The 15,993-nt window shown below is 39.7% G+C and overlaps 1 protein-coding gene across 1 annotated transcript in view; it reads left to right on the top strand.

Moving 5' to 3' along the window:
- Positions 1-14,266, top strand: part of LOC139742334 (uncharacterized) — a 38,965-nt gene extending 24,699 nt beyond the window's left edge. The window contains exons 4-13 of the mRNA XM_071652911.1: positions 165-272; positions 1,781-1,915; positions 2,911-3,005; positions 3,440-3,509; positions 3,957-5,810; positions 6,761-6,871; positions 8,419-8,496; positions 9,359-9,416; positions 11,691-11,799; positions 13,887-14,266. Coding sequence (XP_071509012.1) covers positions 165-272; positions 1,781-1,915; positions 2,911-3,005; positions 3,440-3,509; positions 3,957-5,810; positions 6,761-6,871; positions 8,419-8,496; positions 9,359-9,416; positions 11,691-11,799; positions 13,887-14,142 — 2,874 coding nt within the window. The 3' untranslated portion in view covers positions 14,143-14,266. The remainder of the gene's footprint in view (positions 1-164; positions 273-1,780; positions 1,916-2,910; positions 3,006-3,439; positions 3,510-3,956; positions 5,811-6,760; positions 6,872-8,418; positions 8,497-9,358; positions 9,417-11,690; positions 11,800-13,886) is intronic.
- The last annotated feature ends 1,727 nt before the right edge of the window (positions 14,267-15,993 follow it).

Genomic DNA, 15,993 nt, shown 5'->3' with positions numbered 1-15,993 from the left:
CTATTACTGTATGATTTCGTATACATTGTTGAGAGACATTGTTCTTCAGCCATGCAAAATTTTGTGATGTTTGCCAAAGGGATAGACTACGTGACCACCCAGCATATATGACCTTTATATCACAATCTTTCTATCACAATCTCTCCCTCTCTCTCTCCCTCTAGGCACTGGCTCATGACTGGAGGACACCTGATACCATAGCAACAGAGAGGATGGAGAGTCTCTACAGGATTTTCGCCCTCTATCATGGATCTCTGTCCAGGCTATTGGAGGTAGAATATATATCATGAAATAATTATTGCTCATATGTCTCTCTTCTCTTTAGAGAGAGAATTTGTCCATGTATTGAATGTGTTTGACAACTTGGCAAGTGATTCCCATACATTGTGAATTAAAACGAAACCCATGAGACCATATGTAATGGCGCTTTCAGACACACCGAGTTATTGTATATACCGGTATATACAAGTGTATTCATACGACGTATGGATATACGACATTTCGATATGAGAGCATTCAGACACAGCACCCCGTTATACGATAATAGTATCGGAGCATGCAGACCTAGCGCACAAGCAATATTTCTTGAATAGACATGACTCTCTTTACATGCGCAGTACATGTACATAATTTACACAGGCTTCGCGCATAGTGTTTATACTCTGCCTTAGATTCATCTGGTAGTTTGCTAGTTCGCGTCAGATCATTATTACGTCACAATCAATCTGTCAACTGCCCGTTACAAGTCCGCACCACAGATATGTGAGCTCGGAGCGCGCTGTGAATAAGCCCCGGCCGCCTACTCATACGATGTATGGATATGAGAGCATTCCAACATATTACGTCATATTGATATAGGATAATGATTTGAAACAATGCTCAAGCCATCGTTTCGATATACGTTTCAATATAAGAGCATTCAGACACATAAAAACGTGCTATATCCATACGTCATAAATCCATATGAAAACTCTCTAGTCTGAAAGGGGGGAGGTAAAATGAGCAAAACTTTGACCTATGAAATTTGCAGATACTCTGTAATTGATTATTAGAATGTGATTTGTCTTTGTAACATTTTGAACAAATAAGTTATGAAGATATTTATTAATACTGATCCTTGTGTAGCAAAAAGAAGCTGCTGAAAACTGCTTATCCAATAGTGGCGAGCCAATGGAGTAAAATGGAGTCAATAGGGGCCTGAGCTTTCGACCGTAGCAGAATCTTCGTCAGAGGCAAAATGACAAACAGGCAGGGAAAGCAATCACATATAAGGACTACACACAGCACATACTGATCCTTCTCTAATATGGCAGTGGATATTTCAGAGACTCTCTTACATCTGGACATGCGTGCTGTGTGTATGTCTCATGTGAATAGATGCATGAAATACATATGAAGAGTTTGTTTGCAAAACCAATAAGTCCATTTTTTAAGATTTTGAAGTACGGTCTCTGTCATAAAGTACAAAATAATACCTTTTGAATGATATATTGGTCACTACATATAAAGGTACATTTTTGAAGTTATGGTCAAAAGAAGCAAAAATTTTCTTATTATTCTCCTTATTTTTCATGACCTTTAATCGCAAATATCTCCATTTGGCAAATATGGACTTATCGGTTTTTGTGAACAAACTCTTCATATATTTCTCATTTGTATTCATGCAAGAAATATATGCACAAATATGTGCTGAAGGGAGGGTAGCAGAGGTAGAGATCATCACTTATTTCATGTTTTCGATGTGGCAACCCGTTATTGTTCCTTGCCTGTTCTTATGCAGCATTGCAATGGAGACAGGGCAAGGTTCTCCTCTCAGATGTCATCCATCTGGAATTGCTACCTTCCGTATGTCCGTTGCTACAGTAACGACCTGAAAGCCATCTTCCATGCAGTACCGACAGTTGACATACCAAAGGTACAGTGACTAAGATACAATACAGACAGACACCTGTATTGTAATGTGTTATGTGTATGACATGATTTCAGACAATCGGTCATACAGTAGCAAAGATGAAGTGAAAACCTGATAGAATTTTTAGTAACAGAGCAAAAAAGCAAACAAAAGCCTTCATCTTCAAGAAACTGTAAACATTTTGTTCTCAATGGAGGGATTGTTTATGAACAATTCCAAATGCAAAAACTTTTGATTATCCTGACTCAAAATGAGTCAAAGCATTTTTCAAACAATTGATGCAATATTTAAAGTTTAGTATTATTTCAGCTAATTGATGTAACAGGCATAACTGATGTATTTCTTATTATTATCTTCTTAATCTTCTTATTATCTTACTCTCACTCTCTTAAGAGCACTTTTAAGGACTTTCTACATGGACATGATGTACACAATACAAACAATTTTCACTATTGATAATATCACATTGTTCTTAGATTTTATCATTCAAAACACCCAAGTGCCGCGAAACATGTTGCTGTCTTGATGTGAATACAGTGCATTCCCATCATGATGAAGACCTCGGGACCTGCAGTTTTCTTTTGTTATATCAAAATTACGTTATTGCCAAACAGTAAATTATATTAAGATATTATGTAGATGATAATTTTGGGACCTGAATTTTTACTGCACTGTAACAAGAATTTTGTTATAATGGAAGTGCACTGTACCACAATTTCAGTACTGTAATGCAAAAAAAACACAAAAATTCGCTGCATGAAATTTTTTGCAAATTGGAGCCGACGGCCTGTTTCACGGCATGAAATTTTCGCGAATTGCCACTGGGATTCAGTGCATATAGTGTAGACAAGAACTCCCATGTGTATTCTATTTTTTGCGAATCTTGGCCCTCGTGAAATTTAAGAAATTGAAATGCACGCAAAAATTTCTGGTTTTACAGTAGATTGATGAAAGGATAAAACTTGACTTCTTTTGTTGACTGCTTTCCACCCATCCAGAGTCATGGCTTCATCTTTCTCAAGTGTTCACATCTCCTCCAGTGGCTGAAGCGGAAACCGTGGTTACTGGCCGGCTGTCTCTTCTACAAGGGCAAGTAAGTTCAGGGGTTCAAACTCTCACTCTTAAGCTGGTCCTGACAAGCACTTTGCTTTCAGTTGTGTTATCGTTGACATTTTATAGGGTTATACTCTTAACAGAGTTTGTGACATGGAAGAATTACAAATTTCAAATCTAGTGACTTTATGTGACAAGAGTCTCATGTTGGAACACATGGCATATTTATATCTGTAGCTGACAAGTGTGGCAACTTTTTAGAGTTTGGGATCAATTTGCTCCAAGAAGGAGTGATGGAAAGAATTCTGTTACCCTTCAGCATAAATTGATAACTGCAAGTCTTTACCATTGTGGAGAGCTATACTCATTACAATCAATGCCACTTTCATTTCAAAAAATTGTTCACACAATTATGCATGTGTAATTTTGAAGCACTGAAAAGTATGCACATCTGTATCTTCCATGTGTTTTTAGAGTTGTCTGTACACAGCTGACCTCTGACCTCACCGGAAGACTCCTCCTGACGAGACCGTCTCAGAGTCACGTAAGTCTTGCCTTAGCTTCCATGATTGCTATGCCATTTGACATCATGGTCTGAGAGTCTGTACATGGCTCGTTACATCTAGAAAATTGGAGATTGAAACTTGAGGGAAGTGGTTGAAGAATGAATGTAAAGAGAGTCTGTGTATAGTTTGCATGATGCCATATTGAAATAAAGTCTGCATCACCCAAGGAGTACTGGTAGATAATAAGCTGATGGAAGGAATAATGATTTTATTCGAGACAAAATACAACAGCATGGAAACTACGATATAAGAGTATTCAAATGCAAATGATCAAGTGCAAAGTTGATACAGACTGTTGCGTGTCATTCGCAAGAAAAGTATTAAGGTATGATGGTGTGTAGTGAGCCAAACATTGACTCCTTATCTCAATTTCTAGTGTAGAAATATGAAAGACTGTCATTTTGTGCTAATTTCTTGCTCTACAGTTCAGAGGGGAGAAGATTCCAACCAGCTTCAAGCTGCAGTTTGGCGTGAAGCTTCTCTCTGTTTACCTCTGCGAGGACGAGTATCGGCTCTTCGCCAAGCAGGACGGCGGTGCCAGTGCGTCCAGATCAGATCAGGGAACCCCAGCTGGAGGGACCACCTCGCCGGGCGGAAGATGCTCCGTGCGGGGCGAGCAAAAGTCAACTCAACTTGGCACGGAAGATGACGTGGATGCAAGCAGCCGTCCTCGCGACAGCAGGGAGTGGACCGACATCGATACCAGTCTGGGTAGCTCCAGTGAAAACAGTGAGGAGAGCAATGGAGAGAGTGGTGGTGAGGTTGACAAGGTGTGTGAGGACCACAGAGAAGAAGATAATGGTCTCAATTGGACAGCATCTGAAGAGAGAACTATGAAAGGAAGCCCATCAGATGGTGCTATGGCAAGTGAAAGCGATACGATCGCAAACTTACCGTGTGAAAGGAATGGCATAACCTCTGACGATAATATTGATGGTGGCACGAGTTATAAATCGGACGTAATTCAACATAAGGAGGGCAACACTGAACAGCAAGTAAGATTAGGTGTTACCGCTGATCAAGATTTACATTGTCAAAGTGAAATTAAGGTGGAGAATGCTTCTGTTTGTGACCCTGTTCCATGCTCGAATTCGCTAGACGCGAACTCAGAGAAGCATGCTAATGGAGCCGAAAGTGGAAGTACGGGAACCAAACTGGAAGCTAGCAGCAGTGGGTGTAGTCATGCAACCGCAGACTATAAAACAAGTCAAGAACATGCTAGTGATGTCAGAAATGGTAACGTAACCGATGAGGATATCAAAGGTAACCCTGAGGGCGCTATTGAGGAGGAAACCTCATTGGGTTCCCATTACGAAAGCAACTCGGATCTGGCAGATTCGCAGGATCCTGTAGCAATGTCCCACGAGGAGTCTTGTGAAGAACCGCTCCCGTTGATTGAGGTGAATGGTAATAGGGTAATCCAGAAGGACAAAGTGATTCATGCTGTAGGAGGAACAAACGGCGTGGTCGTGGTTGCTTCCGAGCCAGAAAGAGGTGAGTTGAGGACTGGGAGTCTCCCGCCAAAGGTTGTGGTCAACGAGGATTCAGGTGTTCTTGATGATGAACCGTTTGAGATCCACATCAACCCACTAGATAGCGAGTCATCTCCAGAGCACTCGGACTCGTCAGGCCATGCCAAGCTGGCGACAGTTAACCGACGGTTGAAGACAGTCCAGGATGATGATGAAAGCTTTTATGAGGAGGAGGATGCGACAGGTGTTTCCAAGGAAACCAGAGGAAGAGTGAATGGCATGGTAACCATAAGACTGGATGACACAGGAGCGGGTCCTTGCAGTTCAAATGCGAATCACTCTGTCAGCAGTGTTTCCCAAGGCTGTGACTGTGATGGAAGCGGAAGTCTATCCAGATTGCCCGGTGCTGATTCCAGTATTGCAACAGAACATACGGCTGATTCGGGGTATCATTCCTTTAGTCCCAAAGAACCGGACAGGACACTTGGTGATTTCACCAGCAAAGAACTGCCCCAACCAAGGAAGGCATCAGTTAATCTGCAGGGTGGCGATTCAAGGCATGTGGGAACAGAAGATGGACGTCCTGGCCAAATGCATTCCAATACCCTTCTAGGCATCAATGGTCAACTCCATGATGCCCTGTCTTCTCTTCCTGTTGTCATGGAAACAGATGATACTGGGAGACATTTGCAAGGGGGAGACTCATCGGAGGAAGGAGCGAGCAGAAAATCGGGACTACAGCCTCCATCTCAGCTTGGCCTGCCCTCCACAAAGAGTCCAAAGGTGGTGGAAAAGGATAAGAAAAAGGTTTGTATCCTATGTGTATGTTTCTTACTAGTGGTCATACTAATACTGTCATTTGTATCTCATGGTATACTCTTTCATTTCAATTCATGGTTTCCTTTGGGACAAAGAGAGCATGACACCTGTACAAAATATTCTCTCATATATTTCTTCATATAATGTACAGAATGATAAGTGAATTTCTTCCTCTTAGAGTTAATAATTCATTGCCTTAATGTGTTCAATGTTTAAATTATTCGTCTGCAATGGTGGGGGGGGGGGGGGGGGGATGATCATCCATTTTTAACCCATCTGAATTTTATAGATAAAGAGTCATGTCGATGTATAGTTTTAGATAGACATGTAAACATATACTATCTGTATGGTCAATCTCCAATAGTGTTGCAATAAATCTTTAATTAGGTAGAGAATGTTGATGAAAAATATATGCCTAAGGTGACATGATTTTTCCATAGATTTTAATAGATATTTCAATGTTCATTTCAGTTTACCCACTCTTTTCAGTTGCATTTTTAATCTTATTCACTTCACGTTGGGCAAGACACCAACAATCAATTTTACCACATTATTTATGTCTTATGATTTCAACCTGTTGAGGTATCGCATATGTATATACTCGGGCATGTGTCTATGGGAAATGCGTGTTGTAGCAAAATCAGCCTGTCCTCAAGGGATTAACAGTTGATGTGTTTTTTTACCCTTTTTCTTCCTTCAAAATAGATTAAGCCATTTTAAGATTAAGAGATATACCATATTGCTTGACATTCAATGTCTCACTTGTTTTGGAGTGCACTGTAGTGAATGTTTTTTTTTTTTGTATTATAAGTTGAATCCTGTTTAGTCCATTCTATTCTCAAGAGTTTGGTGCAATGTCTCTGTGATATATAGTGAGACTGCACATCCGTCTTGCACCATTTGTGCATGAATATTATTCTGATTTCTTCCTGTGGCAGGTGGAAGGGATGGTGAATGTCGCCCTCTACATTCAAGCTCATTCCGACATGGTTCTAGTCGTCTTGGCAGAAAAAGAACTCACAGAAGACATGAACATCTTGTTAAATATGGTGAGTGCTGTTTGTCTCAAAGGGGATGTTGAGTGCTGAAACAGGAGTTTGTCTTTAGCCATGTTACATCAAAAAGTCTGTTGGGGATGAGAAATCCTACATTGACCTAAGTAAGCACTGAATTGCTCAGTGTTTTAGTAGTATAATAGCCATGATGTAAGAAATCATGGGCGTAGGTACTCGAGCAGGATTCGAACCTACAACTCCTGATCTCCGGACAGGCGTCATCTCCACTATTGACAAATTGCCCTACATTGACCTAAGTAAGCACTGAATTGCTCAGTGTTATAGTAGTATAATAGCCATGATATAAGAAATCATGGGCGTAGGTACTCGAGCAGGATTCGAACCTACAACCTCCTGATCTCCGGACATGCGTCATCTCCACTAGACCACCGAGCTTCCACCCGACAGCAAGTGTTGGTTCTAATCCTTATTGCATGCAGCGGGTACTGCGTAACTATTGAAATTCATGAAATTCTCTGTCGAGAAGAAGCTTCTTCTGTTGGGCAGAAGCTTGGTGGTCTAGTGGAGATGACGCCTGTCCGGAGATCAGGAGGTCGTAGGTTCGAATCCTGCTCGAATATGTGCACTTCTAATTTCTTTTTGTTTTATCATGGCTACTACTAAAAACACTGATCAATTCAGTGCTTATTTACGTCGGATGTAGGGCAGTTTGTCAATCAGTTGCCATAAAAACATCTCGACGGGTAAGAAATTGTTTATCAGGTAATGCTTCAAAGCTCATTAGTGTGTCATATGTAAATGTTTACCTAACTCTTTATGTGCCAAGTTCGCATGCCAGACTCAGTCGACAGCTTATCAACTTTGCATATTTCACTCAACCACACAACCACACACAAACCGATTTTGTTTTGAAAACTGGTTGTTTAGAAAAATATCAATGCCTCTGTCAAACAAAAAAATGTTATGTCACACCAATGCCTGCAATTTTCTCTACAGTTTTGATGTACTGCATTTCTGCCATTACCACTTCTACAAAAAAGTTATATTGATTTTTGATATGCGGTGCAGTCTCAGAATGATGCGGCACACAGGGGGTTTACACCTTGGCATAAAAAGAGTGATTATGATTTACATGCACAGATATTTCCCTTTCGGCAGACAGCATAAAGCAGTTGCCTTTTGTGAATGCTGTTATTTTTGGTCTTGCATCAAATTCCTTAACCCGTTGAGGACGAGTCCTGAGTATACTCGGGCAGGTGTCTATGGGAAATGCATGTTGTAGCAAAATCAAACTGTCCTCAACGGGTTAATAATGTTCAAAGTTGAAAGATAGTTTCCACTTGGAAAAAGAATAAAAGAAAAAGTACTGACCAAATAACCTACCTTGAAGTGATGTAGGCTTATTCCTCTGAGGTCAGACTTTATTGGCAAATATAGAACATACACTTTGGTAAAATTTAATACCATATGTCTGTGACAGCATTTAATAACTATATTTCAGAGTGTCTGTCTTTCCTTCTTAAATCATGTTGTTATCCTTTCAAATTGAACTATACTGCTTATTTTCTTTTCATGCATAGTGGCAGTCGTGTGTCATCAAGTTGGCAGAGTTAGAGCTGGAGTTACAGCCTGTCTTGGGTGACAAGTCAATTAAACAGGTTAGTCAGATTAACCTTAGAACTTTGATTTGTCCATAGCATTCACTATTTGTCTTAACCCATTGAAGACGAGTCCTGAGAATACTCAGGTTGGTGTCTTGTGTGTTATTGCAAAATCAGTCCGTCCTCAATGGGTTAAATGTGTCATATGACTGAATGGTCTCTGCTGTGGTGCCCAGTCTAGGTAGTGCAAAGTGGCCTTTACTACTACAGAGCGAGACATTGAAAAAAACAAACAACAGCAGCAACAACTTTCAAAGGGCATCTCCAAGTGGCTGTTGTTTTATAGGATATATAGGCCTACAATCTATTTTGATTTTTTATTGGGGGGGGGGGGGGTGAGGGAGGTGTGGTCATACAACTTTCAGACAGACAACCCTTTCAGCCGTGAATGATGCAAAACATTTGACTGATTGATATGTAATTTACACCATTAATTTCTTCCCAATTCTCTATGTTGATATGTTTTTTGCTGGTATTACTTTTTGTTGCTACAAACCTTACAAAACTCTCAAATTATTTTGGCACAGGTATTTCCTGCTCACAGTGAAGTGTTTTTGAGTTGTACATGTATGTTTCCAGTTGATATTTATGACAGTCTACAAATGCATATGCCTTGAGCCAAGCAAATGTAATACTTTTGATTTGAAATGTAAAGGTGAAAGCTTTTGTCATAAGGGACACCATCTTGTGATGACAGTCAAAATTGATTCTGCAGACTAGAGTTTATTATACCCAAGGTAGATTTCCAGGTGACAGTGAGAGCCAAGTTTAATCAGATTCTGTCTTGAAGATATGACAGTTTGAAGGCCAACTCCCATTGGACAATTCTGACCCGATGTTTGATTCCATTTCCTTGTAGGAGCAAGATCAGTCGTACAATTTCCTCCAGTTCAGCCCGTTTGAGAAGTCTGTGAAAAGTAAGTGTTTCATCTCTCCCCTTTACCATCTTTAATACGTATATAGAGAGCAGCTGTGGTTCAGCGGTTGAGATCACAAGCTATCAATCACAAAGTTCCTGGTTCAATTCTCCTCACTGCAGCAGTTGTGTCCTTAGGCAAGACACTTTATTCGTATTGCCTACCAATCTTTCAGAAGGGACTTGAGTGCCATGGTTGCTTGCTTACAAGCATCTATTCCTTCCTTAGCAGCCACATAAAGCATCATAATTCAAGTTCAGTTCAATTCAAAATTCTGGACTGATTTCTGTGTTGTATCAAGAATTGAAACTCCAACTACTGAGCCATGACATTTACTTTAAATTACTTCCTACAGAGAGCTCAATACGTGCATTTGTTTCTCTAAGGTTTGCAGAGAAATTCTTCAGGGCATTTCTTATGACCATTGTCTATCTTTTATAAGCTCCCAACTAGTGTTGCATCATGTCATAAAAGTAAATAGACATCCATGGTTACCTGAGGTCTAGACGCTTGCACAGCTCCAGAAGTTGCACTGGGAAATTTTCACCCTTGGGGAAGAGTGACTGAAAAAAAATGGTGGAATAGCGCCATCATGTGCCAAATGCAATACATGTACCTGGAGTTGTGCTGGCTGATCAGTAAAAGTATGGTATAGGAAATGTTGACATTAACGTACGAGTTGAGCAGGCCTGTGTACAGGAGGCCCTTTCCCTTCCTTTCACGATATTTGTTCTGTTGTACAGAGAAGGGAGGGAGGAGTAGAAACGCTAGCAATGATTAAAAATGAGGGAGTGTCAAGCGTATATGAAAAAAAAATCGAACAGTTCTAACCCAAAGTGTGAACTCTCATGGACATTGTGCAAAGTACACCAATGTTCCATTCGCATTCCAATGATATTGGTTACAATGTGATGTATTCTGATGTTATGCATGCTTTGTTCACAAAAGTTGCCTTTAACAATCACAAAGTTTGCTGGAGGCTTGCCCGACCTAGCAACAACTATTAGTGCATTCCTGCGTATGGAACTTAATGGAAGGGTGACTGAAAATATTTTGTTACTAGGCTGTTGGAAAAGAAACATCCATAAATTGCAATAAATTACAGGAACGTTCTATTGCTCAATGCAAATAGTCCATGGGCCAAGACCCGAAAAATGGGTTGTTGGTACCATCTGAGGTGGCACAACCTTTTTGGTGTCAGTTTGTTTGTCGGGCATAGATATGCTTATCAAGCTATGATAGCATTTCCAAATGAGTAGCTTAGTCATAATAAATGAATTTTTAACCAATTTGGTCTCGTTTTTATATCCCTTTACTTCTGAATCGAAACTAAACCGCTATACAAAGAAGAGCACTGCCTTCTGTATGTCCACAGGTGTTCTGTTGTAAACGCGGTGCGCTTAGTCTTTATTCAAGGCAGCGAAGGGAATATCCAAAGGGTTATGATGTCCACAGCTGTCACGCGGTGTGCTTAGTCTTTATCTAGACCAATGTACCGTTATCATATCTAAAGTTCCTCTTAAAAGGGATTATCTATACTGTTTTTATACTACCCTATCAACAAATACATCAGTTTTAAACAAAAATCACTCTGTTCATTTACAATATCATTCATTATAATGTATCGTAGTGTACCGGTACATTGTTTTTGCATTATCTTATATTGTTGGAGGGAAAGAAAGCGACATTGGCGTGGTATCAGCATTTTCACCATATCGTTTTCGCCGGAAAATGATAAATAATTGAAAGATACGGTAAAATTCACGAGGAATTGCTTTTGTTGTTGTTGTTGTTGTTGTTTTTAGATAAAAGGATATACTTGTACACTGTATCATACGCTTTGGATATTCCCTTCGCAGTCTAGAATAAACTATAAGCTCTGTAGACATCATAACCTTTGGATATTCCTTTCGCTGCCTTGAATAAAGACTAAGCGCACCGCGTTTACAACAGAACACCTGTGAACATACCATAGAGCTGCATTTTACAGCTCTATGGAACATACAGAAGACAGTGCTCTTCTTTGTATGGCGGTTAGTTTCGATTCAGAAGTATAGGGATATAACAACGAGACCAAATTGGTTAAAAATTCATTTACTATGACTAAGCTACTCATTTGGAAATGCTATCATAGCTTGATAAGCATATCTATGCCCGACAAACAAAATGACACCAAAGAGGTTTTGCCACCTCAGATGGTACCAATATCTGGCCTGGCTCATGGACTAAAACACTTCTTGTTTGTTTCACTCATAATTTGTGCATTCCTGCCAGGCAATGTCAGCGGCGTCCAGACTCAACAGAATCGGGACTTTGTTAATCTCGTAGAGACGATGCATGACGTGTTCAGTACTGATGAAAACATTGACCAGCTGGTAGTGAGGTAAGCAATGAAGAAATGTGTGTGTGTGTGTTTTTTTTTTTTTTAATGTGTCTGTCTGTCTGTGCCTCAAGAGTGATGTCCTTTTGTAGCATTCAAGTCGAAATGAGTTCATGTCGTCCCGCCTACCTCATTCCTGGGCAGACCTCCCAGCTGAATTTAGAGAGAGAGATTCCAAAAGACAGCCCTTTGTAGTCCATCGCACAGGTGCAAGATTCCTTCTCTATATTAACATGAATAAAATGAAATGTGCTTCAGTGCAAGATGTGGTATTCTACAGAATAGGCGTTTTCACATCAGCCCGATAAAAATCCAAGCTCGAGATATTTTTCGCGATTGCGAATTAGCGCGCTATTTCATTTCTTATTCACATCAGCCCAAAGAGAATTATCCCGAATTTTTTTCGAGCTAATTCGACAGCTGAGTATGTGCTAACAGCATCAGTAATGTGTGTGCCCTCTCAAAAATTCCTCATGGTTTGTATGCAGTTTGCCTCGATCGATCGGATTACACATGCTAGGCATGATGGGATGACCGCGCTAATTTCTCGAGTCGTTTTCACATTATCAAATAGCGCGCTACTATCCCGCTATTTCAGAAATTTCCAGAGTTGGACTCGAGAAATTTTCTCGATCAGAGCGATACAATTAGCACGCTAATTTGTGTTCACATTATCAAATAGCACGCTATTTCGCTGTCGGGATAATTTCTCAAAATCAGAAAATAGCACGCTATTTCGAAACATCGGGCTGATGTGAAAACGCCTAATGTTCACCAAAATGTTTCTCAGGTTTGGAGTCTGCATTTACTACTTGGCTTTTTTTTTTAAAATTGCGGTCATGAAATGCAGATTCGGAGTGTTTTCTTCAAAAAATGTAGCAAAATACTTATCAATATTGAGCATCACAATTGTTATATCTGCTGCTGTAGACTGATGAATTGATGGTGATTATGCAATTACCCCTTTGTTCCATTCAGCGGAAGGTACATGTAATAATGTAATATGTATTACATTGTATAAATTTGCCAAATGAATTCTGTAACAATTTGTAAATAGTTTAAGTCGTAAATTATAATGTATGAATGAATATATTACTAGATAATAAGCAAAAGAAGGCATACTTACTAATGATGACAAAAGTAGATATAGCGATGGAAAAATGTGATCTACTGATAGCAAGCATAAGATTCTCAATTGTAATGGCTACTATATTTCAGAGTCAGAACTGAAATATCTATCTTTGTAGAGATTTTGTAGAGAATATGAGGATGTTTGGTGTGTAGTTTGATGTTGATGTCATACCAAGGAGGTTTAAGAGATGGAGCTCCAACTGGCTGTTATCATTCAAACAGCTGCCATTTTTCTATTGATGCACAAAAGAATTCCACAGGTGCACTTGTGCCTTTGATGATCAGGGTTCCATGCTGCCGTCTTTTGAGCAATCTGAAGATTCATTTTAAACCCTAACATTATATCGTCTATATTCTGCTTGTTTATTTGTCAAATAGAATAAATGTTCTCTTAATGATAAAGCATATGAAACAAAAGTAAATCCCGTCCAAGATTATGTGCACAAATGTAAACCTGAGCTGTATGTCGTGAAAATATTAGAAACTGTACTCTCACTACAAAGCCGATTTTATCATCTTTCCGATCGCTTCCGACAAATGAAACTGATATGGTATAATTTTCGAGTATAGTTCTGTATTCATTTATATGTTAGATTAGTGTAAAGTAATGTAAAATCGAATAATTTTGATTTTCATTTCATCAATTTTTGTACAATCTTTATTCGCACATCCCCGTGCCTGTATTATTAATGTGCCGCTTGTTTTCTAAGAAGGGACGGTGAAAAGCAATTACCATCATAAAGACATATCTTCCTTTGAGAGTGATGAGTCATGATGCAATGCCACATGAATGAATTGTCTTCGTATTTGTGAGGCAGCTCCAGTTTAGCACATGCTTCACATATTTCTGAGTGGCGGCATGAAACATGGGATCACGGGAATGAGACTGTTGGTACTCCATTTCTCAAACCTCCTTGGTCATACACACCATTTATCTTATTGATCCTATATGAATACAGAGGGCAGCACAGCACAGTGTTGGGCCTTCAGAACGTGTCCCACCAGACATTCTTCCAACCACTGAGGCCGTCCCAGTCGGCCGCCTCGTCAGCGCCATCAGCGAACCATTCCTCTGGAGGAAACTATGGCGCCTCCCCATCCTCCTCCTCCTCCTCCTCGTCCCCCTCGCCCTACCCCAGCAACTTCAGACAGGCCAAGATTGAGTCTCAGGTGGAGAGGCTGCTCTTCAGAGACCATGGTATCAGGTTGCTATAGCAACCAGTCATCGCAGATACCACCAAGAAAATGCTGTGTCATCACCATACAGACACTTTCACCATTCTCATATGTGTTGTTGAACATATGGGCATGGCTATTTCTGTCCAAGATGTGTTACAATCATATTGGAGATGGTGGGGGGGGGGGGGGGGGGGGACTGGTCATTGAGTCACTTGCAGAGGGACTAGGATGATGTACTGGTAGATGCTTCCAAGCAGTCTTATGTATATCATGGATAGGACTCCCTGATGTTCATGTAAATTCATCATCTTTATTATGGATATTATAATGCTCCATGTGCATTGAATTAAAAAAGCAGGATGTGTAGTTTAGTTTGTCATAAGAACCATTTCTCAGATTTAAAACAATCCCCAAGTTAAATGAAATGTAAACAGGGAAAAGTCCAGTTTATTACTGGAGTAAATTCAAAATGATATCCTTGCAGAGCCTTCCTGCTCGCAACATTGACAAATTCCTTCAGGAAACTGTTATGAGTAGGATGGATGCTAAAGCAAGAAAGATTCAAGTATCAGTAGGCAAAACTGTACCCTACTCTGATGTCACAAGTATCTTTTCACAGCTGTAAATAAGATGCCAGTTTTCAAGTGACTTCCTACGTTTAGACTGTGGTCCTTGTTCAAGTGGTGGTGTTCATCTGTCTTCTTTCATTCAAAGTTTTGAATTCATATTCAATATATTATCCATGTAGTGACATTGTACATTTCATGATTCACAATATCTTGACAAATTTCACTGATAACCCCTCAGAGAAGAAATTATCACTGGAAAAGCATCCATGGGTTTATTCAGTCATTTATTCTATAAATGGTTCACATAATATGACGTGTATCTCTTTTTAATATGTGCATTGTAGGGAGAGATAGATACACCAATGACTTCAGTAGTATTGTGCCAAAGGGTGTTTCATGTTTGATATTTTAGATCTTCTCTCAAATTTAGATTGAGACGTATACTATGGTTCAGCCCAGAAATGACTTGAGATGCAGCTGACGATTTATAACATTCACAAGCGGGACTATACTTATGCTCCTCATATCTAGGTCATACACATTTTTAGCCCCACGTGTACTAGTAGATGTTGGTTGCGAAGGGTCTTGCACTATTTGTACTGCACTGCCAAAGTGATTCTGATGTGGACATGTTGTCTCCTTATTAAAAAAAAAAATTATGAGATGCATGGTGTGAATAGCAGTGAGGGAAGTATTTATGAAATATCTTGTGATGTTGCAACTTTTGTGAGGTGTTATGATGATGATGATAGTGATGATTGAAAGTTAATGAAACTAATGATGATGATGATAGTGATTATGTTGGTGATAGTGGTGATATTATGACAATACTGGCAGTAATGATTAGCAATTTAATTGATATAACCATGAAAATGACTTGAGATTATGATAGGAATAGTATGTTGACATCTGGTGTTTCCATGCTGTGATATCTGGTAAGAGTTGTATTATAATGGATGTCTTGTGGATGAGCGCCAAATATGTTCACTCAGTGTGTTTGGATCTTCGGAGCAATTTATTAGGTCAACAGTATCACTAGCAGAGGGCCTAGATTCTCTCATTGTTTAATTTATGGGCTAGTCCATTCATTTTCACCAAGATTTTTGGCATCAGCAGCTTAATTCATCAAACTGCCATGCAGCCAGTGGAATGTTCTCTTAATGTAAACACATTTGGCGTTGTAAAAGAGGTTCGTAGTTTGAAAACAGGGGGGCATTTCATGAAGCGTTCCCTGTCTGACGAATTTGTCAGACAGAATTGTTCTCGGCCAATCAGATGCGAGGATTTCCATAGCTTATGACAGTTTGTCAGAAAAAAA

The sequence above is a fragment of the Diadema antillarum genome, unplaced genomic scaffold (genome assembly GCF_040938485.1).
Source record: "Diadema antillarum isolate AM-2024a unplaced genomic scaffold, OU_Dant_1.0 seq00000997_RagTag, whole genome shotgun sequence".
Lineage (NCBI taxonomy): Eukaryota > Metazoa > Echinodermata > Echinoidea > Diadematoida > Diadematidae > Diadema > Diadema antillarum.
Note: the sequence above shows the minus strand (reverse complement) of the source record. Positions and strands in the feature narration are given on the sequence as shown.